The sequence below is a fragment of the Zalophus californianus genome, chromosome 9, assembly GCF_009762305.2.
Source record: "Zalophus californianus isolate mZalCal1 chromosome 9, mZalCal1.pri.v2, whole genome shotgun sequence".
In the NCBI taxonomy this organism is placed as follows: domain Eukaryota; kingdom Metazoa; phylum Chordata; class Mammalia; order Carnivora; family Otariidae; genus Zalophus; species Zalophus californianus.
Window position 1 is genome coordinate 121,472,235 of NC_045603.1, and position 23,483 is coordinate 121,495,717.

The 23,483-nt window shown below is 35.2% G+C and overlaps 1 protein-coding gene across 1 annotated transcript in view; it reads right to left on the reverse strand.

Moving 5' to 3' along the window:
• The window catches only part of PLXDC2 (plexin domain containing 2), a 469,728-nt gene that overhangs the window by 108,871 nt on the left and 337,374 nt on the right, over nt 1-23,483 (reverse strand). Inside the window, exons 8-9 of the mRNA XM_027592981.2 lie at nt 15,404-15,499; nt 15,129-15,210 (exon numbers count right to left, since the gene is read on the reverse strand). Coding sequence (XP_027448782.1) covers nt 15,129-15,210; nt 15,404-15,499 — 178 coding nt within the window. The remainder of the gene's footprint in view (nt 1-15,128; nt 15,211-15,403; nt 15,500-23,483) is intronic.

The window sequence follows — 23,483 nt, forward strand, 5'->3', positions numbered from 1 at the left end:
ATCACAGATTTTCAAGCTTTGCCCAGAGTTCAGGGTTTGGTGTTGCAGAGGCCTTCAATGACTGATGTCCTGGGTGAGAAGGAGATGGAGGGCATGGCTGTGAACCTCCAGCCAGATCTAATTTTATCTGTTTTGTATTTGGAGTTTCATTTTTCAAAAATGTTTCTCCTGCTTGAGAAGAAAAAGGTTGAAAATCATTTTATTAAATCATTTGTACACCTCACCCCATTAATTAATCTAGGCTGGTTATCACTATATTTTACAATGTAATTAAACCTTTCAGACAAGTACTATGAGCTCATTTAAAATATGATAATATAACATTGACAGAAACTCCAAGAAGAGAAGTAGTTTTTTCTTTTTCTCTCTGCATGTGCCTAGAAGATGTAATTCAAGGCATTATAATGTCAGATTATAGTGCCTGACCAGTAGAACACTGTTTCTTAAGAGATATCTGTTTAATGATTTTTTTTGATAATGCACATTTATTCTTCAAAAGATATTATATTTGTGAAATAACTTTTCTAGGATCTGAGTTAACATAGAATACCTTTTATACACATGTAGTGGTCCATATTCGTTTACATTAATCATTCAACCTTGAAAAGAGTCATGTTCCCTTTCATCACTTTATTTTGATTAAAGAACATTATATGTCTCCATTTGTATCTTCAGCTCATGGTAAATTCAGGATCATCTTCTAAAGTCTTAAGAGTGATAATTCCAAGTAAAAGTAAATTGATTTTCATGGAAACACTTCTAGAGTTTGTTTCAATGATTTTCTTATTCTTTTAAAACTACATGTGAGACAATTTTGAAATATATGTATGTGTATATATATATATATAGAGAGAGAGAGAGAGAGAAAGAGAGAGCTTAGTTCAAGTGTTCTCTTGAAGTGTAAGTTGTAATATCAATGCTTAAAAAAATACTATGTATATTTTTAGCAGTCGTTTTTGGTATATAAGGCTTTATTTTCTTTTTAAGTTTTTGTTATTCTCTCCTCATGGTAAATCTGTGAGGTCACCTGGAAAGGTCTGTTTCTAAGATTGCACCAGCTCCTTTTGCAGATTACCAACAATGTATTAGTAAATTCATTTCACTTTAGGGAATGATTCTGGTCATAAAATAGTGTTCTGCTTCCTTATTTCCTTGCTTTATTCTACATCAGATTTGCCAGGCATATAAAAGATCAAATTACTAAATGCTAATTCTATTAGGGTTTTATGCAGCTCATGTGTACAAATGTTCTATGTCTTATTAAAGGCAGCAAAAAAAAAAGAGAAGGATTTTAAGAATTTGGGTGTAAAGCAATTTTCTGCTTCATAAAATACAGTTAGTGTCACCTTATGTTAACAGCAACATTCTTGGATATGTGGTTTTTCTCTTCAGATTTGCTTTTAATGAAACTGACTTAGTATTTCAGAGCACACCCCTTTAAGCCAGATTTAAAAAAAATATATTTATAGCAAAAGCTATACAAACAAATGCAGAATGATATCTAGACCCGAATCTTCACGTTATTCTCTCAGCTCACAAGATCCATCAATTTGGTCTTCAAAATTTTTTTTAGTATTTATTTTTACACACTATGATGTTAGTTTGACCTTGTCATGTTAGTTTGACCTTGTCCTTCATTTACTGCCTGCTGTTTCCTTAGGTGACAATCATTAGAATTATCTGATTTATCCCAGTGTTGCTGTTACTTCAGTGACATAACCAGATAGTCGATGTTTGCTTCCAAGATAATTTATTCAGAATACACATTTTATTTTTTCCATTAAATGTATTTGTTATATGTCTTCCATTGATCTGGCAAACTTTTCCTATAAAAGGGCAGATAGACAAATACCTCAGGCTTGTGGGGCCGTATTGTCTATCTCCCAGCAATTCCTTTATGGAGAATAGTGGAACTAATAGAGGAATTCTAACTCTGCCTCAGGTCCTGAATATATAAATGCAGTTAGAAGGATTCCCAAGGTGGTATTAGGGAAGATGACAGTATAACTTAGGGGGCAACCACTACGCTTTTGAGAGGGGGAGGAGACAGAAAGAAATGGGGCATGGGGACAACAGGCATACTCCCGCCTGTCCCGAGAAAACCGGGCACGTGGACTTGGGGGCATAGCTGATGCTCACACTTCGCAGGCATCTCTATTTACAAATACTGTGTTCGACTACAGTCAGGCTTTCTGGGCAAGTTTTCTTATATATTTCTCTCCATTCATGTGCATGTTCTTGCTCACTTGGTTATTTTAGACTGTCAAGTTTAAGCTTGCATACTAAAATTTAAGTCTCTGAAGTATTTTATACCCATGCCTTTGAAAGATGGCATCAAGGATCACTGTCTCTCATACACTGAGTGCATGAGTCTGAAGTGGTGCAGAGGTCTATTTATATTCCATCTTTGATAGATGAGTAGAAAACTTGACACAGAAAAAAGCGATACAGGACTAATTCTCCTCTGAGAAATAAACTCTTTATACACCATTTTTGCTGTATGCAATTTTAATGGATTACTCACAAATCGTTTTTACCCCATTAGAATTCTATGTGCTATTTTTATTACTTTTCCTCAATTCCTGGTTTTTATTTATTTATTTTTCCCTGAGGACTCTGTCTTGCCAATTGTGCACTTTGCACAAATACAACCTCAATTATTGTTAAAGGAAACTTTGTATGTATCTTTTACAACAAACAATTCAAATAAGTTTTGAAAAAGGTTAGTGTAAATTAGCTAATAAGACCGTTTTGGTAGGCAAAGGAAGGGCCTCCTTCCCTTTCCTGACGGATATCAGCTTTGGATTACTTAGCAAAGCTACATGTGCTAACACTAGGCATGGAAGCCTTAAGAAGAAATTTCAACCCTAGCATTTCTTTTTTCCCTTCATCTCTCCAACCTTCCATCTTTAAAAAAAAAAAAACTTTTATTTTAAATCCTGGCTCCACCAGGATTTCAACTAGTTACTAGTTTTGTGACGTGGGCTAAGCTCCTCAACCTTCCTCATTTCTCATTTCCTTAATCTATGAAACAGGGAACTGAACACTTACCTCTGGATGGTCCTTTACAGACCAAGGATTGGATGAGATGAAAGAATTAAAAGACTTTAGTGGAAATGAAGGCTTTCATGTGATGCCTGACACATAGTAAATACAGAATAAAACGTAGCTATTAGAATTGTTAAGCACCTCTGTATGTAAAACATTCTCACCCTTAAAACAAACTCCCTGTCCTTGCTTTCAAAGCTCATGTGATTCAGCAGCAGCAGTGGTAGAAAATCTGGGCAAAGATAAAATAAACCTGTGTGCTAGCAAAGCGCAGGGAAGAGAGAAACGAATTCTGATCAGGGCACAGGTCAATACAGAGGTCTTATCTGGTGGTCAGAGATGTTATTCTAGGAATATAAAACCTGTGTATTTTTAGGATGGCCTATCATTAGAAATTGTTGCAGCCAAGGTCATGATTCATGGAGAATCATTCCCCCTTGACTGTGAATTGTCACTGAAGGAAACATTCTAGAGATGAGAGGCGGAAAAAAAGTGGCCCTTTAGGAAGGAAAAAAAAAAAAAATGAGTCTCACTAATCCAGAATTGGCAAATCCCCTTCACTGTAGCGCAGAAAAGGAAAATTTGAATGCTAATCTTGTTCAACCAATAAATCTTATTTTATCCTGAAACATCCTTCTTCGCTTTCCCTAATGATGGATAACAGCTTAGTCAGATTGCCCTAAAATTATATAAAAAGATACATTTTTCGAGTAGCACTACCTAGACATTCTTAGAACCAAAGCAATAGGGGCGCCTGGGTGGCTCAGTTGGTTAAGTGTCTGCCTTCTGCTCAGGTCATGATCTCATGGTCCTGGGAGCAAGTTCCCTATTGGGCTCCCTACTCTGTGGGGAGCCTGTTTATCCCTCTGCCTCTGTCTCTCATGAATAAATAAATAAAATCTTAAAAAAAACACAAAGAAATAATAGGACTATTACACACATTGCTGAATTGCTGTATTTCCTGCACTTTTTCACCAATGACAGAATTCCTATCATAAAATTTCCCTCAAAACTCTGGGCAGGAAGACAGTGTCTCTGACTCAGGACTTGACAGTAAATAAACTCTTCAGCATTTCGAAAATTTCATAAATATCTTAAGTAGTATGTTCATATCAAGAAATGGACATAGTCATATTTCAACTTTTCTTGCAGGTAGATTTTAGCAGAAAGCAAAAAATCAGAAACTATCCTATCCAATGACATCCAATGTCAGTGACATTTTAATCGTTTTCTAACATAAAATCTTTAAAGAGCTGGCTGGAGTACAAACATTGTATTTTGAATGTCTTTTTATATTTTCACATTAGATTCCTGGCAAAACAAATAATTAAACCATAAACTACTTATTAAAATTTTTCTTTTTTACCATGTCAGTCTTTTCAATATGAATATTAATCTGAGGCTCCCTGATACTCAACAGTCATGTCAATTCTTTTTTAACAGAAGTTAACTGTGAACTTTGTTTTTTGCTTTTAAATTTTTATTTCCTTGTCCTTTATGGATCATATTTTTTTTCATAATAATTTAGGACTTACTGTTTTTAAATTGAACAAAATCAATCTCATTCTTGGACAATTAACTTTTAATTATTTCCAGGGGAACTCATTACTACATTAGTGCAAGCAAGCTAAGGAAATGGAATATGTAATTTAGCACTAAAATGCCCCATTTTTGGATACTCCATATATGTTTTTAGGTTGCATTTGTTGACGTTTAATTTTCCAAATTATAACCATATAAAATGCAGTCACCACAGCTGGTTAAAACATAAGTAAAACTTTAAAATCACTTGGTTAATCTTGAAAAAGCAGCTATAAACAGATGTGATACTAAATAATTCTACAGATTTTATTTCTAGCTTGCCAAATGGTGCTCAGATGGAACGCAAACACAGCATTCACTGACTGGAAAATCAAAGACAACTTAAAAGAATGCCTTGATATTTCAGGTGGGACTTGGTTATCGGGAGACTTGGCCAAGCACCTGTTGCTTTTGAGTTTGGAAAAAAGGAAGCTGGTGTCTATTCTCTATTCACAACCATCTTCAGAGACTGGCAGATGGTCAGTGGCAAAAAGGAGACAAGGCCAAAATGCAAAATAGATGATTGATAGATAGATGAAAAGATAGACGAAAACATAGTTCAATACTTTTAAAAAAAATAAATAGAATTACATGCGTTTTATATCCAAAAGGCTAATAAATCCAATGCCATCTCTCCAGCGGAAAGAAAGGCAGCCTATATATTCAGAATTGATAAGGGGCTCCTGGGTGGCTCAGTCAGTTAAGCGTCCAACTCTTGGTTCTGGCTCAGGTTGTGATCTCTTGGGTCCTGATCCCATGGGTCGTGATCTTATGGGTCAGGAGATCAAGCCCCACATTGGGCTCCAGGCTCTGTGGGGAGTCTGCTTGACGATTCCCTCCCTCTGCCCCTCCCCCTGTGCGCACATGCATGGCTCTCTCTCTCCATCTTTCTCTCAAAGTAAATAGATAAATCTTAAAAAAAAATTGATAATTTTCTACTCCTGAAAGTTTAACTTCAGAATTTTCTGAAAGAGTATCCAAAATTTCCAAGTTATTTTATTTTAACACATACATTTATGTGTTAAATAAAAATAACTTTGTTTTAAAAATATATATTTGTTGATTGATTGGTTCAGTATAGGTAATATGTACATGTGATAAAAATTCAAACTCTTCAAAAGGAAATATGATGAAATGGTAATAATCTCTCTTTATGCCAATTTCCAATTCATGGCAGTTTCCCCAAAGGTCAACCCTGTTACTAGTATCTTATGGATCTTTTCAAAATTATTCTCCATATCAGAGTGTATTTCAAGATGTTTTCTGTAATGGATAAAATAACATCATAGCTTATACACTGTTATAATTAATTCACACAAAAAGAATTAGTACACCTCTGTTAAAGCTAGCTAGGCTTGGAATGCTCAAAGGAAAAAAAAAGACTTTAGTTTTGTATTCTTAAAAGAACAATTTTTTTATGCTGTATTTCAGAACAAGCTAATTGACATGCTAAGATTCTTTATTTAAATTTGAAAGGATTATATATTGCACTAAAATAAATTCAAATTCAATTTACCTCTAATGAACATTGCACATCTGAAACAATTATCTTGGCTGTATGGAATTTCTAGAAGCACCTTAGTTCCTTTAGAACAGTGAATTTCTTCACTGTTTTAGTAGCAGTGATTTAATAAAAATTCAGAAATCAAAGATGTTCCGATGATCTTAACTAGCTAACAATGTTCTCAAATCTCATTTATTCATTGTTCCAAATCTCATTATTCATTCTCAAAACTCACACTGTACTTATCCAAAAACTTCTTGCTTTCTTTTATCAACACCTACTTCATTAAGTCCTAATGGATTTTAAAAACAAATATTTTTATCTTCAAATTTTTTTTTTCTATATTTCTCTATTCCAAAGTAAGGATAAGTGTTTCCACACAACTTTGGTGTAACCACTGCAGGCTCACAAGACTCTCAGCCCATTGATACAAGATCAGCCTTTCCACTGTGCTTGTCTCAGATTACCTCAGGATCCCCTGAAGAGGTTCATTGAAAAATTCAATCTCTGGACTCCACTCTGGACCTACTGACTATGAATCCCTTGGTGAGATTCAGAGAAATCTGCATTTTAACAGGCTCCTGGGGCAATTTTTAACTGTACTAATAATTGAAAACTACTGAACCTAGGGCCACTCAGAATTAAAGAATACGAGGATCAAATATGTCTAGATGAGATACGTATTTCACATTTCCGGATGTAAAGTCAAAGAGTTTATTGATTTGTCCAAGATCAGCTAATTGTTAGCTGGGCCATTAGGTATCCAGACATCCGGTCTAATCCACTTAGGACAACAAAACATGAATGCCTCTCTACCATGCATTTAGGGAATTTTGATTCCTTTTGAATAATGGAGGAATGCTTCCTCACTTCTGGGCTCCTCCTGAACCTTGGCTGGCTGGTTCTCCCTGACACCGAAAATGACATCCTCCAATACACGTAATCAGAACTCACTGAAGAGAAAGAATCTCATTTGGTCTAGACTTGGGCTACTGGGCTCATCACTTTCGGTCCAGTTTTCAGGCCTTTTCAGACCTTACCATTGCTGCTGAGTATATAATTAAAGATAACTGTTTCTCTGATGCCTTCAATCAGAGATGATAGCATTCTCTTCTTCCTATCACGACTAGGCAGCATGACAATAAAGCGTTCCAATTAATTTTTCAATTAAATAATTCTGTTGGATCTGATATTTCAGTAAGGATATAAATTTCTATCAAAGACAAAAATAGATTATGTTAGTTATAAATAACTTCATATTTTGCATTTAAACCTGACAGTCAGTTTATTGAAAACGGTAACATTTTCAGCTATCAAACTATTACTAATCTGTAATTCTGATAAGCAAATGGAGGGGATTTCAGCTTGAAAGAGAGTCAGCATATGAAACATAGATCAACAAAAGTTTATTTAAAATTCTTAAAGCCTGGTGAGTTCTAAATGTCCATCTGAAATTCAGTGCATTTTGGAGTAGAACTTTATTTTACCCCAATTCATGGTAATAAGCCTACAGTTATAATTAATTTTGGATCAGGGCTGCTGGACTTCCCAAATAGCTACTATTTATTAGATCTGGACTTCACACCTTATCACCAAAGCCAATGGATTTCCTTATGTGAAAGAATCATGTAAATGTGTAGTATACTAGTAGCCTCGAATATGAACTTCGACCATACTCTCAAAAGGGTTATAGGCTATGGCTTTGCCCAGGATATAAAAGGTACATTTAAACAGGTATAATTATACCCTGCTGATTAATCTTAATTTTACAAATTTCAGAGTGGGCCATATATTCTAAGAATACATGGAATGTCATTCAACAATTGTGGGTTTTCTGATCCTCTCTTTTCAATCTTAAAATCTTGGACTAAATTAAGACTTACAACTAAATCAGACTAACAGAATGCTTTATATGGCCCTCTGAGGATTACAGTGGAGTTGCACCTTACTTGAGGCTAGATATGGAGGTGAGTAAATAGGTAGAAATCACACTGAGTCATAATATGGTTGAAATTCCCTTAGTACAGCCCCTTCAGGAGCCTGCCACTCTTTTAATAAAACTACTTCTTCCTCCAATGGCACTATGGACTGTTGGATTTTGGCTGATCCTAGATGAAGTTGTTGGCTTTATTTTAGGATCATGTGGTATGAAATATATCTGTTGTTTCCTTAAACCCTAAAGTTACACTCAATCCTGCAAACGTGCCTATGTGTTTAGGGGTACATCAAAATAAAACCGAAGGAGAAAGGTATATTCAAGTCTCCTTGGTGCTCCTATTCAGAGGCGTAAGATTACTGATTGGGGAAAGGTTGGATTGGCTGCATTATTTAAACTTGTTCTCTCCATTTCTCTCTCCTCCCAAGCTTAGGTAGTTTAATTTCTGTAAGCTAAATGAGCATATGATGAGTACATTCTATTTTCAAAAAAATTAGCTGTGCTCATATAAAAGAATTTTTCATGCTTAATTAATTTAGGTTGATAATACATTTTCCATAATTAATGAATTATTGGCCACTATCTCTGACTTTATATACTTTAAGATTTTTGAAATATACTACACATGATACTTTTTTTCTATTTTTCTTTTTGTTACTGCAAAGAAATTCAGTTCATTCAGTGGAAAAATAACAGCCAGTGCCATAGTATGTTCAAGGAAATGCAACAGAAATAACAGGTCAAAACAAATACAAAACAGTTATTCAAAAATACTTTTCCCTCATCTCATATATCTTCTTAAGTAAATATGTGATATTAGTATTCAGTAGTTACATGTCTTTACCATTAGTAGGCGTTTACCAATTTTTTTATTCTTTTGATGGGTAGAATCATGGAAAGTATTTATTTCCAAATTTTTACCTGTAGTCCTATGACTTTGATCAGGGTTAAGTAAGTAAAATGAGGAAAATTCTTTAAAACTGAGACACCGGGAGACTAACTCCCCCCCCCAGTATTCAACCTGCTTAATTATAAATATTGACATTTTATGCTAAACATCAGCTTAGTCCTTACTATAGCATAGGGTTGACACTGACAAAGTCAATGGATGGGAACAGCTAAAGTGACCAATTAGAATTCTCATGAAAGTGCAAATTTCCAGCCTTGATCGTTTGCATGTATCAGTCCAACTGTATGTGCTGGATTGCTATATTAGTCCAGGCATGATGTTAGGTGCTGTGGAAGACACTAAAATGAGTAAGCCTACATTTCTGCCCTTGAATTTATGTTCTCTCATTTCTCCTTTGTTGATTCTTCCTTTTGTCTTCAACTCCATGTGGCAAAAATTCAAATTATACACAAGAGTACATAATAAAAAGTAATACTCATCCTCATGCCTGTCTCCAGAGGCAAATATTGTCATCAATCTCTTATGTATTTATTCAGAGGTATTCTCTGTCTATACATACATGTATAGACATGCAAGTGTATTTTAAAATAATTTTATATACGGGCGCCTGGGTGGCTCAGTCACTAAGCATCTGCCGTCGGCTCAGGTCATGGTCTCAGGGTCCTGGGATCGAGCCCCGCATCGGGCTCCCTGTTCAGTGGGAAGCCTGCTTCTCCCTCTCCCACTCCCCCTGCTTGTGTTCCCTCTCTCGCTATGTCTCTGTCTGTCAAATAAATAAATAAAATCTTTAAAAAATAGAATTTTATATAATGAAAAATTAGCATCATACCTCATTATGCCATGCCAGAATCTAGCTCTTGGAATTTCTTCTATTTTCAATTTACACTCTCTCCATAGCTGATCTCACTCAGTCCTATGAATTTAAATACTATCTATATGATAATGATTCTCCAATCTGAATGTCCAGCCACAACCTCTTCCGGAAATTTCTGGCTTATATATTCCCACCTACTCAACATTTCCACTTGAAGTCTGATAGACATCTCCAGCTGAACTTGTCCCCAACCACACTCTTTATTTCCTCCCACCCCAGACCCTATTTCTTGTGCCATCCTACCTACCTCAAAAAATGAATGCCAGGATCCACCAAATTACTCAAATAAAAATCTAGAAAGCAGCATTGATTCTTATCCTTCCTGCTTTCTTCACTTCTAATCCATTAGTAAGTAATTTGTCTCCTTTCAAATATATCTCACATTCATTCATCTCTCCTGATCCCCATAATTATCATGCTTGTCTAAGCAGCTGTCATTCTTCCTACAGACTACTGAGCACACTCTCTACTACTCTCTTCCTTTTCAATCTTTACACACACACACACACACATACACACACACACACACACACCAAAAAAATATTCTCCTTGGAACAGCCGGAGTTTCATTTTTTATATTTTAAATAAACTCTACACCATACAGGAGGCTCAAACTCATGACCCTGAGATCAAGAGTCACATGCTCTACCCACTGAGCCAGCTAGGCATCTCCAGAATTTTATTTTTAACATATAATGAAATCACATCACTCCTCTGCTTAAGTTCTTCTAGAATCTAGAGGCTTCCCTTCACCCTGAGAATAAATAAAACCCTTCCTGGCTTACAAAGCCTTCCATGTCTTGGTGCTTTGCAAATTGCCTGACCTCATTTGATGCCATTCTCTTCATGCTCAACCCTCAGTGCTCCCAACTCACTGCACTTCTTCCTTTCATCATCAGATCAGGCTTGAACCCACTGTAGGGCTACTACATTTGCCAGTTCCTTTGAAATACTCTTTGCTTTCACCTTGGTAGATGTAGCTGGTTCTCAATCATTCAGCTCTAAGTGTCTCTTCCTCCAAGAAACTTTTCTTGGCCACCCAGTCCAGAGCAACCACTGGCTTTTTCAAACTCAACAGATCACTCATCATCAACTTTTTAATTAATTATTAATTTTTTGTTTTCCAGTTTAATAAGCTAAACTCTAAGCTCCATGAGAGCTTTGGCTTTAATACCTGATTATTGTTTGAACTACCTCAGTCTTTATACTAGTGCTTGCTATTTAGATTAGTGTAGAAAGCATTCGATACATTTTTAAGTACATGAATGAGTGAATGAATATTTTAAGAGCCTATATATATATATACTTAATACACACACATATACCACACACACATATATGTATTATATATATATACATATATATATATATGTATATATAGATATATTTTTTAGAGAGAGAGAGAGTGAGCATAAGCAGGCGGTGGGGGCAGGGAGGAGGGGCAGAGGGAGAGGGAGAGAAAAAATCCTAAGGAGGCTCCATACTCAGTGCGGAGCCAGATGCAGGGCTTGATCTCAAGACACTGAGATCATGACCTGAGCTGAAATCAAGAGACAGATGCTTAACTGACTGAGCCACCCAGTGCCCAGAGCCAAAATATATTTTCAATTAAAAAATAGACTTTCGGATATTGAAGGCTAATGAAACCAAGGTCCCTTTGAAAAGGCTAGGTTGCTTAGCATGTTACCAACAAATAAACTCTTGTTATTATTACTGGTTTTGCTATATTTTCCCTTATAATGTTCTGTTTATTTCTTTTACCATAGCACTCACCACTCCCAACTCTATTTTCTGCAAATCTGTTTGCTTAAATTCTTTCTCTTTATGCTAAAAATGTAAGCTCCATGAGGAAGTTTGTTTACCACTGAATTCATAATCTAGGACAGTAACTTGAACACAAAGACACTCAGAAATTTTTGCTGAAGGAGTGAAAATAGGAGGTATGGTTGAAAGTGGTTGATTCAGGTCCTCTCAATTTTCAGTGAAGAAACAAAAACATTCTTACCTACAAGTAATGGGCCATCTATTGTAAGTAAACATTTTTGATCATGGATCTCATTAAATGTTCTATAACTCAAATTCCTTTAGACCTTGGATAAGCCATTACAAACATTTTGCCTTAGTTTTTGCTTCCTGAAAAATAGGAATTAAAGGAAATAAACAAGCCAATTAAAATTATCTTATCTTTTTAGAGCAAGCCCAACTTGAGAGTTCAATAATCACCACCAACTGATTATCATTCAGCAGTAAATGAGCACAAAGGAGAAAGTAAAAAGAATGGAAGAAAAAAATCTGAGAGGCAATTTTTGTGCTGTTTAGGATAAGACTTCTCTTGTTTTATTGAACTTGTTAATAAAAGTTTTAAAGTCTGGGGAAATGCTTCCGGGCAGCAAAAGCAAAGTTTTGAAGCACACAGGTCTAAGGAGAAATTAATAAAATGCAGTGGGGAAATTAAATTGAACAAAAGTGCAATGAGCCATAGTTAAACCAATTAATTAAGCAGGTTTTGATATGTATATAACTGAGTTTCTGAAGAATTAAAAATAAATCCAAGATTTTAAACCAGTGTTTGGTATTCAGCAAAACATGAAATGGTAACATGCAGAAAATTTGTAGTTTTTAAAGTAGTGTTCTTTGATGAATTCCTTCTTTATTCATATTCATCACCACTTTCCCTTTTTCAGTTAATCTTTTTAAAACAATGGTGCTTTCAATAATACACAAAAGTCTTACGCTTTGTTCGATTCTCTTCTGCATTCTTTTTATGCCAATTTCAAAACCAGGCAATTTTCTTGCAGCCTCAATTACACAAATATTTATTTTTCAGTAGTATGTCTACTACTTTTCAGGAAATGACGAAGATTAACTTGCTTAGTGCATCTGCAGCCTGGCAGGTGTGAGGCAGGACGGGTGAAGTGTCAAGACCACAGGCCGGGAGTCACATAGATCTGGTTTCAGTCCAAACTTATCACTTTAGAGCTATAAGACCCTGCACAAACAACCTGGCTCCTGTAAGCCTCAATTGCCCCCACTGTAAAAATTTTGCACAAGCTAAATATATTTGAAAATTCCTTGGCACAATGTCTGGCAGAGAATTCTCACAATAAAATGGGAGTATTAATATAATGCCATTTGCAACAATGTAAAATGGCTTGTTTTGGAACTTCAAACATAATTTTAAACACACATATATGATATATATGTATATTATATGTGTAATATATGTATTATTACATGTATTATGTCATGTAATAATAATATGTATTATTACACATTACATTATACATACATATGTATGTATACTATATATATAATATAATATATATAATATATAAACATGTATATTTTCACCAAAAATATTTTATAAAAATAATGAAGTGGTTGGTGGAAGATATGTTTCTAGACTAGTGTCCCAAACCTTCATTTATAACGATGTTATCTCAGTTGAGAATTATCCTAATGGTAATCTGGCTGGGGTAGCTAACTTTCCTGGTTTTCCTTTGACTCTCCTAGCTTCAGCACTGAAAGTCTCTCATCCTCAGAAACCCTTAGTTCCCAGACAAATCTAATCATGATTCCTTCATTTGGAACCTAATGCTCATTCATTCATTCATTCATCCGTTTTTCTGCAGTACCGGGTACATTCTTAGGTTCTGGAGATATAAAGACCAATCATCCTCAATAAAGCCCACAGCCTAGCAAAGGAGACAGACAAACGAGCAAGTGTCCATAAGACCTATGGTGACTGCTGATGATGGAGTTTTGCCAAGGATGTCCGAGAAACACCAGGGTTGGGCACCTCACATAGACTTGTGGTTTAGGGAGACTTTTCAAAGGAGGTGAGCACTGAACTGGAACTTGAATTAGGTGCACACCTCAAGCCAGAGCCTTCTACTTAATTCTTTTGGGAGTTTTTCATGTGTGAACTCAGTATTTAACTAAACATATTGAAGTGCCATCTCCTGAGATGTATTTTAGCTGTCATCTAAACCGATTTTGAATAACTTCCAATGTGCATGTAATCTTTATGGAATGTCAACAATATATGAATATAAATGTCCACAGACTCTTAATTGTAAAGCAGTTCTTTCCACTCTGGAGATACAGGAAAGTTAAAATCTATTTTTAAGAATGTTAATCTCCTGCTTGCTTTTTCGTTATTTGACATTCATGGCACAAAGGAAATTACGGGAACAGGTTGTACTGAAAACAAAACAGAGGTTATAATAAGTAATGTTGTTCTAACCATAATACTGTACTGGTTGCCCCAAAGTTAGCAAGTCAAACATGTTTCTGACAGCTTATTATCAAGGACTTGGCATTCTATTCTTTATACTTCAATAACATTTCAATAACGTATTCCCGACCATGCCTCTATCATTAGAGCAAATGCTGCAGCAAGATGATAAGACAGAGGCTGGCCCACAACAGGAAGCTCTGATGCAACATGAACACACAAAGACCCTGAAGATTTGGTTCTTCACCTGTGGGGAGAACTTTTCATAGACTCTGAAGGTGGAAAGGGACTTATTCCCAGACAGACTGTAAACTCTATGGGGGGGGGGGGTAGAGCAGGGGCCACATCTGTATGATTTGTTGCTGCTTTCCCACTGATTGGGCTATAACTGATGCACAAAATGATTGAGTGAATAACAAAACACAGTTAAGTCTTCGCTCCGTATTTCCAACAAATGATCATTCATTCTCTGAAAAACTCTAGGGAATAAAAACTCCTTTTTGCGATTCAGGAAAAATCAGACTGCACATTCTTTTTCTGTAGAGGTTGGTTAGTTTCACTTTATTGCCTAACTTTAGACCACATCTCTAACCTTCACCAGTAACCTTTGAGATATTCACTGGAATTTACTAAGAATGTGCATGTGACCATGCATACACCATCCTTGTTAGAGTAATGATATGTCATGCCATGTTTTCTGAAGAATATGGGCCAAGAGCATCAATTTATAGACCTATCAATCACAATCACCATCTAGTTTAAGCTCCATAGAGATAATAAATGTATATCAGATAATTATTTTATTGACTCTGAAGGTTTTTGGTAATTTTGAGTGCTCAAAGGAAAATACTAAAATTCCCTAAAATCCTGAGCATTTTTTTGCCTTTTGGTCATGGGTTTTGTTTTTTTTTTTTTACATGTATACATCTGTTCATATATACCTAATCGACACACCTGACACATCTAAAATTCAATGGAAGAGTTATAAGCAACAAGTCTTGGTAAAAATTTTAAATTTTCTGTATTACTCTTTTTTACCTTTGAAGTTTACTACACCAACTGCAGTTGAAGCCAATCTGAGAGGATACACAGGGGCCACAACCATTAAACTGGAGGCATGCTAGGAAACAGGACAGAACAGGTTTATCAAGACTAATTGGCAGCATGGAGAGAAATTAAAAAAAAAAAAGATTGCTCAACCAAAATTAAAATCACCCTCTTACCCCCCATATACACACAGGAGCAAGATACTTATGCATAAACAGATCAGATCATTAAACTTTCCACCTAGCCCTGTTCACATGGTAACTTACTAGGTAATGGGGTCATCTCCACAGCTGAAATATTGGTAATTTTTGACATTTGTAGCTCTACTCGGTGGTATTCATAAATTGTTCTTCTTCGAACATCTGTAAAAACAAAAATAGAAAAAAATAACCTTTCAAGATGTCTTCGCCTGTAAAACAACATCTGATAATGAATGTGGAAATGATATACTTTTTACCCAAGCTGGTTGTAAAACGAAGATTTAAAATAATCAATCCCTGTGAAGAGACTGATTATAAGAGAAAACCTGAAAATCACGTATTGAAATACCCAGAAGTCTTTTTTTAATCAGTTAAGTTGAAATGTTGATTATAGTCCCAGATACCTCATTTCACTAGCAGGGGCTCCACCCCATTGTTCCCTATGATATACTCAAGACATTTTAATAGATTTATGTATTTTGAAAGATTCTGACATAAAATCAAGAAGGTAAGATGATACCATTTTTTGAAAATAAAGCTAAAGTGACTCCTTTAGGAATGGGTAGCAGTTAAAAATTTTTCACAGCCTAAAAAAATAAATAAAAATCACAGCCTAAATAAAGTTATTTTGCCAGAAGATGAGTCTGAGTGCTTTAAAGCTTTAGAATGAAATTTCTTTAATAAAAGAAAAACAGAACTTAAATCACCTCAAAAATTTAGTACTGATATTTATTAAATATACAGTATCATGTCTGAGGAAGGTTAATAATTGGTACTTATATTGCATGAACAAATTTATAATCATTCATTAGCAGATCCAACCGTATCTCTGAGGAAAAGGCTAGATGGGAGACTTTGACATGAACTTTAATAATTAAATATTAGATAAACATGGCAAAAACATTTTATTACAATCAAGACCGTTGATGAAATATATTTAAAATCTCCTATTAAAAAAAGACCTGAGCCTTATGCTAATGAGCTTGCCTGAAGTTTGGTAAATGGAACTGGAAAAGTAATGTTATCAGCATTTTATTTAGCTCTGAAAATGCCTGTGATGACAGGAAGGCATTACCTGAATACTATCATATCTATCAGGAATTATTTGGAAAGCTATAATCTTATTGAAAAAAATATGGTATCCAATCTTGGGAAGTCGTATGTCATGGTGGTTGGTAGTATATGCTCTTGAACAGTCTTGTGTGGCTCACATCCCAATGTTGCTTCTTAGTATGTGTGTGACCCCGGGCTCCTTTTGTTAGCCTCTCTGTATCTCGGTTCCCTCATCCATAAAATAGAGATAATAGTACCTATACCACTGAGTTGTTTTGACAACTAAAATGAGATAATAAGTGCAAATTGGTTAGAACAATCCCTTTCACACTGCAAGTACTCAATACATGTCCAACATGCTAACTATACATCACACTGGTTACATGCTGCATGTAATGGTCTATTTCTATAGACTTAAACGCACTGGAGTCACACTAAGCCTCTGAAATCAGGCTTCCAGGAATTTGTCTCCCACTTTAGCTTTAAGAAACTTAAATTTTGACTAAGGTCAATTGACCCAGCTGTGATCACCTCTAGGACATAAAGCAGGAATGTGGTGTTGAGGAGATAGTGAGCTGTCTCTTATTAAAAGTTTCAGGAAATGTAGATATAGCTACACATCCAGGAGCGAAGTCAAACATCCACTTATTACCTACACATACCTCTACTTTTATCCACTCATATCCTTTCACTTATTTCTGATGATTCACCATGAAATTCTGCTCCGGAAGAGGAGGGGGGGTGGCCTCAGATGAACTCTTTTGGGGCTTGGAGGGGTTCTAGAGCCATTTGCTGAATGTATCTTCAGGTTTATTAGATTGGAAAACACTGCTTAAGAACCATAATCTAATTCATTTCTTTTTGGTATAAGGGAAAGATGCATATATCATTTTTAAGGTATAAACTTTATCAAACATTAGAGAAAATACTAATTTTAGGGTATTTATAAGGTTTCTTGAGGCACAATTTTTTTTAAGTTTTAAGGCACATAAAAGGATTATCCAGCTTCTGCTTTGTCTAAATAATATACCTTCCTATATACTGCTTTCTCGTGTATTTTACTAAATAAGTTCGTACTTGGAAATAAATAAATAGCATTCAATAACATGGCTTTGCCATGAGATCACAGGGTTGGGGGTTTTTGAGTCTCCTTCATACTCAAGTTTGCTCTATCATATTTGTGGGTGCTTAAAATACTAGTTTTCCTCTTCATTTCATATTATACTTTGAAAATCTCAAACTACTGACATGTTGGCTATGGAGCCTCTCTGGAAGTTAATTATTAATTATGCATATGGGGTTCAGGGAAAGTGACCTTTTTTGCTATGCTAGTTATATCACCTGCTCAGACCCCTCCAACTATGGGGATGAAATGAGTTTAACAAAACTAAGATTAATGAGAATGATTTTTGTTTGATGACCTGCCAATTAATGAGAGCTTCCAAATGGCCATTTTTGTTGTATTTCAGAGATACCTCGGTCAGAAACAAGTAATTAGGAATGTATTTACTGGCAGCTCCTGCCAACACTAGAAGCTTTCATTTGCTTCCAGAAATGTATTTAGCTCATGTGTCTTCTTTAGAAAGCCAAAATAATGCTGTACCAAAAATTCAGTCTTAGTAGTGCTGATACAGCTTTACCTGTTTTCTTACAACTTTACAAACTGATTTTGACTATCATAACCATCAGGGGCTTTTAACAATTAAAAAAAAATAAAAGAAACTAAATCTCTGAGCAGACTAACATGTAGAGAATAAAATTTAGTATCCAAAATCTTAAGGTGATATGATTCAAAGTGTGACTAATGAATTGCATTTTTTAGAAATTCTGAGCAATATTAACAGGCAGGAACAGAGTGATCATATGGAAACACCAGGAATCCTGTCCAATCAATATTCACTCTGGCCTAAATGAACACAGTTTAATGAATACCCTGTGGCATGATTAGCCATGATCTAGTTTGTTTGCCTGTTTTTAAAGCTAACATTCACATAGAGAATGTATGAGTCATTTCCTAAATTGGCAGATTCTTCCATTTATATAAATATTTTAATATTGTCTGAATTGTCAAGTAAATGATTTGCTAGCATGGCCTTACTTATGCATTGCCAATGCTTCATGACTCCTCCCAAGTGGTTATTTCTTTTCGAGTTCCAACTGAGCCCATCACACAGCACCACTCACTGAGAACTCTTTAATGTAAAGGGCATGTACTGCACAAGTTCATTCCTGCCATGAAGACTTGGGGAAAAAAAGAGACTCTTGAGAAAAAAAAGAGAGAGAGAGAGAGAGAGAGAGAGAGAGACACCATTACAGCAGTGAATTACAAAAATGTAATCCACTAAACAAAATAGCTGGTTGGCATTGTTAAATCAAGCATCTACAAATAGAAGATGCTTTTGCTTCAAACATTTCTTTATTCCTTCTGTAGTTCTAATTCTATTAAACAAAAATGTAATTCATTTTGGCTAAGGCAATGTAAAATTTAGAGGGCCATGAAGTACTAAGCTGAGCCTCTTCGATTTTCTTCTCATCATTCTCTCACTGCTTGTGAAGTTTCAGGCCACTATTAATACCCAAATGGGCAGATGTCATAAGTTACTTGAGCAAACATAAAGAAGATCAGAAAATTCATCTAAAACCAATCTTTACTTTTCTCCTCCTTTCACGTATATTTACCAAGGGCTTAAACAAGATGCATGTTCTGACTTCTTTAAGCAGTCTTTGCTCAAGAAGAGAACCAGAACGAACACTGGGACAGTAAATGGTCAAGAAGTATCTGAGTGGGCTGGTGTGGCATGTGGATGGCAGGCCTAACATCATGGCTCCCATTGACCTAGGAACTGTTCCTCTGAACGTGGTGCTTCCTGCGGGGGAACACACCTCTTTATTCCTGAGACTTATGGGGAGATTCTGTAATGTACATTGGCAATGTCATTAAGTCTCTGTGTGTGTGTGTGTGTGTGTTTTTTTTTTTTCTGGGAGAAAAGAAGACTGTGACTTTCTTAAATCAAATTGGGTGAAATGCAGTAAGATTTCCTTATTTAAAATCAAGTTTGTAAAAAGCTTTTCGTGCTAAATCATGCAGATGTTTGGCACTTGTGTAAGAAAAATCCCCTACATTTCCAAGAAACTAAACTTCCTAGAAAAAAATCCAACTGGAAAAAGTAACATGTGGGCATGTTTATAAAGGTATCTAACCAGTGTTAGTTAAAAATAGAAATATTCTATGTGTAGTAGGGAAGGGTAAGTTAAATAGAAATAATCATTATGTAATAGGGAAAATAAGAAGTAATTAAGGCAAAGGGAAGTATAAATTTGAAGGCAAACATGCGAGAGAAAAGTGGAAAATCGAATCTGAGGTCATAATTTAAAATTAAAAAGGCAGAGAGACCTTGATAGAAAAATTAGATTTTTCTATTTAGATTATTTTTGAGAACTATTTTGACTACTTTCCTATTCCTTCCACAGTAAGGGAACCACTGCAAAGATGAGCTTTTGATTCACTTTACTGAATAAAATAAAAGTACATTAAGTTGGGTTTCTCTTCCTTAGACCAATAAATCCTAGCCTAATAGGTACTCAATAGATATTCATTAAACACATATATGTGTAAATGCCTTGAATTTTTAATAATGTATTGAAGTCCTTTCTGTGACTTTTAGTATTTTATATTAGGAATAAATTATCAAATAAATCGAGAGACACATCTCTGTATTGCTAAAATTTTATTTTATCTGATATCAGTATAGGATAAAAAGTTAATGAATAAATGACTGAATAGATTAAAAAAAAAACATAGCCACAAGTCCCTGAAGGAATTGTTTTTCTTTCATAGATTCTAAAAAACACTCTGAAATATTTTACAATTAACTAATCAGTGATTTCTAATATCCAGAAAATTCGTAAATATTTGCTTCTTTTTAAAAAATCAAACATACCAAATACGGTATGCTTGCAATGTATGTATTAAGCAATAGAACATCATTTTTCATAACCCTTTCTATCTTGGAAGAGATTTATGAGAAGATATTTTATGGGGAAAATGTCATGATTTCTATTTCTTTCTCCTTTTGTTGAGCCTTGAGCGGACAAACGCATATGTGGGAACCAAAGCAACTGAGGAAGCTGGGCTGGAAAGAGAAGCAATTTTTATCCTCTGTAAAATGAATAATTTTGAAGTGCTTTCCATTTTGAGGGCCAAGAAGGTAAGAAGACCCAATTTACTAAAGGATTTGTGGATCAGCGTGTCCTTAAATGAATGAAAAGACCCTGATAACTTTGAGAGTAAGAAGAGAGGCTCAATTCTTCTAGAAGAGCTTTAAACTGGGTTATGAAAGAAAAAATATCATCAGTTTTTTCAAGATTATTCATTTCCTCCATAGTTGTCAAGATGCTTTTTTTTTTTTAATTGCAGTTAAGTAATTATAACGGAGGTGTCCTACTAGCCAACCAAAATTACAAATTGTTTTATTTGGGGAAGATCAGTTATAATGGAATGTTTATATTTGAAAATTTACTATTTAATCGTATCAAAAGGTCTAAGGCTTTTTGAAGGCAAAGAAGTAAAATGTATGTTCTGTAAATGTTACACCTGAAATATAATATTTTATTTAAATATGTGTATATGGTCTATTATCACCCTGTCCAATATGGTAACCACTAGTCACATGTAACTCTCTAAATTAAAATTAATTAATGAAATCAAATTAAAAATTCAATTCCCAAATGTCATTAGCCACATTTCAAGTGCTAGTAGGCACATGCACCAGTGAGACCAATACTGAACAGTTCAGATTTAGAATATTTTCTCAGTGCAGAAAGTTCCATTAGACAGTACTGGTCTATGCTATTATGTTTTCTGGCAATTGAAGCTTCAGACATTCTGCAGAGTAAAAAACAAATCTCTCTTTTTGTTTGTTAAGTTTCTTTTTTTTTTTTCAGTCTGTAAACATAATTTTGGTCAAGTTCTTTGAAAAATTGCTGCCTGGTCTGTAAAGCTTATAAAGAGACCACATATGACAAACTTATACAATGGTCCTCAAAGAGTTCACTGAACTTCTGAATATCTTTAAAATATATTTACTCTCCAAATTAGTTGTGACTTTTATCTTAAATGCTAACATTTCTTATTGAGCTGTGAATAATAATAACAACAAAGCAAAGGCAAGTTGTAGCAGGAACAACGTCAATAAATTGAAGACAGCAGATGCTGATGAGAAAGGGATTGACGTGAAGAAAGAGGCTGGTGAGAAGAATAAAGCGGAGTGTTCTCAAGGACTCGGAAATAGCCGTTATCGTTAACTTATAGGAAAACCATTTCAAGTTAGGTCGGCAGCTTTCCAGCTTGGTTTCTTGGACAAGAATTCTGCGTATGTGTAAAACTAACTTTCACGTTACTAAAATGGCATTGCTTTACGTTCCCAAATAAAAGAACTGTGAAGGCAAGAGTGGATTTCCTGGGTTTTCTTGCTGGAAGTGTTATGCTCTTTAAGCTCAGAAGGCAGAGAAAAGGTGAGGCCCGATGGAGGTCAGCACCCTAGAGATTCAGGTGGAAATTCGGAGTGTTAAGTTGGAGCAGAAAGACACAACAAGTATGAATGGTCCTAGGGAGAACCGTATGTTTAGCCGGGAAGATCTCTGCACACTGTGTAAAAGAATTTGGAGGGACATAAGCAGAGGCTGAGAATTACTTAATAAAGCTATTTAACAAGAAATTATGGAAATGACACACGACCTATCAATACATGACAATGTGAAAACTTTCTGATAATCAAAAGAATATTAAGGCAACAATGAAATATCATGTTCCACCGATCAAATTTGCAGGGTTTAAAAAACGATAATAGTGTCTGAGAGCATCTGGGGAAATGGGATATCTAATAAAAAGCTGGTGGGGAAGTAAATTGGTACAACCTTTACAGACAGCAATTTGTCAAAGTACATAAAAAAAATCATCAACAGTCAATGGCCACACATTCATCTTTAAAGAGTTGTGTCAACATTTACAAACAGAGATGTTCAGCACTGTTTTGCTGATAATTAATATGAAAAGCAACCAACATGACAAACCAGTGTTCAGACAGGTCACATAAATTATGAAATAAAGGAATTTGTTGCAGCTATTAATGGCCACATTTTAGACAGGTATTTAGCAGTGTAGAAAAAAATGTGTTATATATGTGAATGGAAGAATAGGTGACAAATTATTTATAGCCCAATGCTAATTTTCTTAATGTGCATGTGTTTACATGTGTATCTACCATAAACACAAGTTTGGATGCAGATGCAGGGAAACATTAATTGGTATCTCTCTGTGGTAGATTTACAGACCAATTAAATTTTCTTCTTTGTATTCACTGTTATTTTACAAATTTCTCTGAATTAATATGCACTATGCTTATCATCACAAGCATGTTTTTACATTTGGATTTCTGTAATGAATAATCAAAGTCGTTGTATGTAGACCTCTTTCACATCTGTACCTGCGGAGACTGAAACAGCTGATCTCTATGTTCTTTTTGTTTCTAAAATTCTACAAAATATTGTATGAAAAATAGAAGAGACCTATGGACAGACAGACACACCAAGAAGTCAAAAAACAAACGATACTTAGAATGAGTTTCAGAGAGAGGGTGTCGAGGTGTTTTCTAGTGGAAATCCCCTGTGGACCCATTCTCATGAGCACTTGTTCTGGATGTGGACATCTTAGCATCACTGTCTTTTTAAAGTGACAATGTTTTTTGTTTTGGGGGGTTTTTAAAAGATTTTATTTATTTATTTGATAGAGAGAGATGGGGAGAGAGCGCACAAGCAGGCTCTCAGCTGCTCAGGGAGCCTGATGTGGGGCTCGATCCCAGAACCCTGGGATCATGACCTGAGCCGAAGGCAGATGCTTAACCGACTGAGCCACCCAGGCGTCCCCTGATAGTGTTGATGCTGATGAAGCAACAATAAATATGGACGCAAACACAGTGCTTATTTGGTGCCAAGCACTGCATGCTATGTACCTCTTGCATCATAGGTATTAAGATGACCATTCTGTATGTTAAGTTATAGGAATTAAATAAAATGCTCAAGGTCTAATACATGA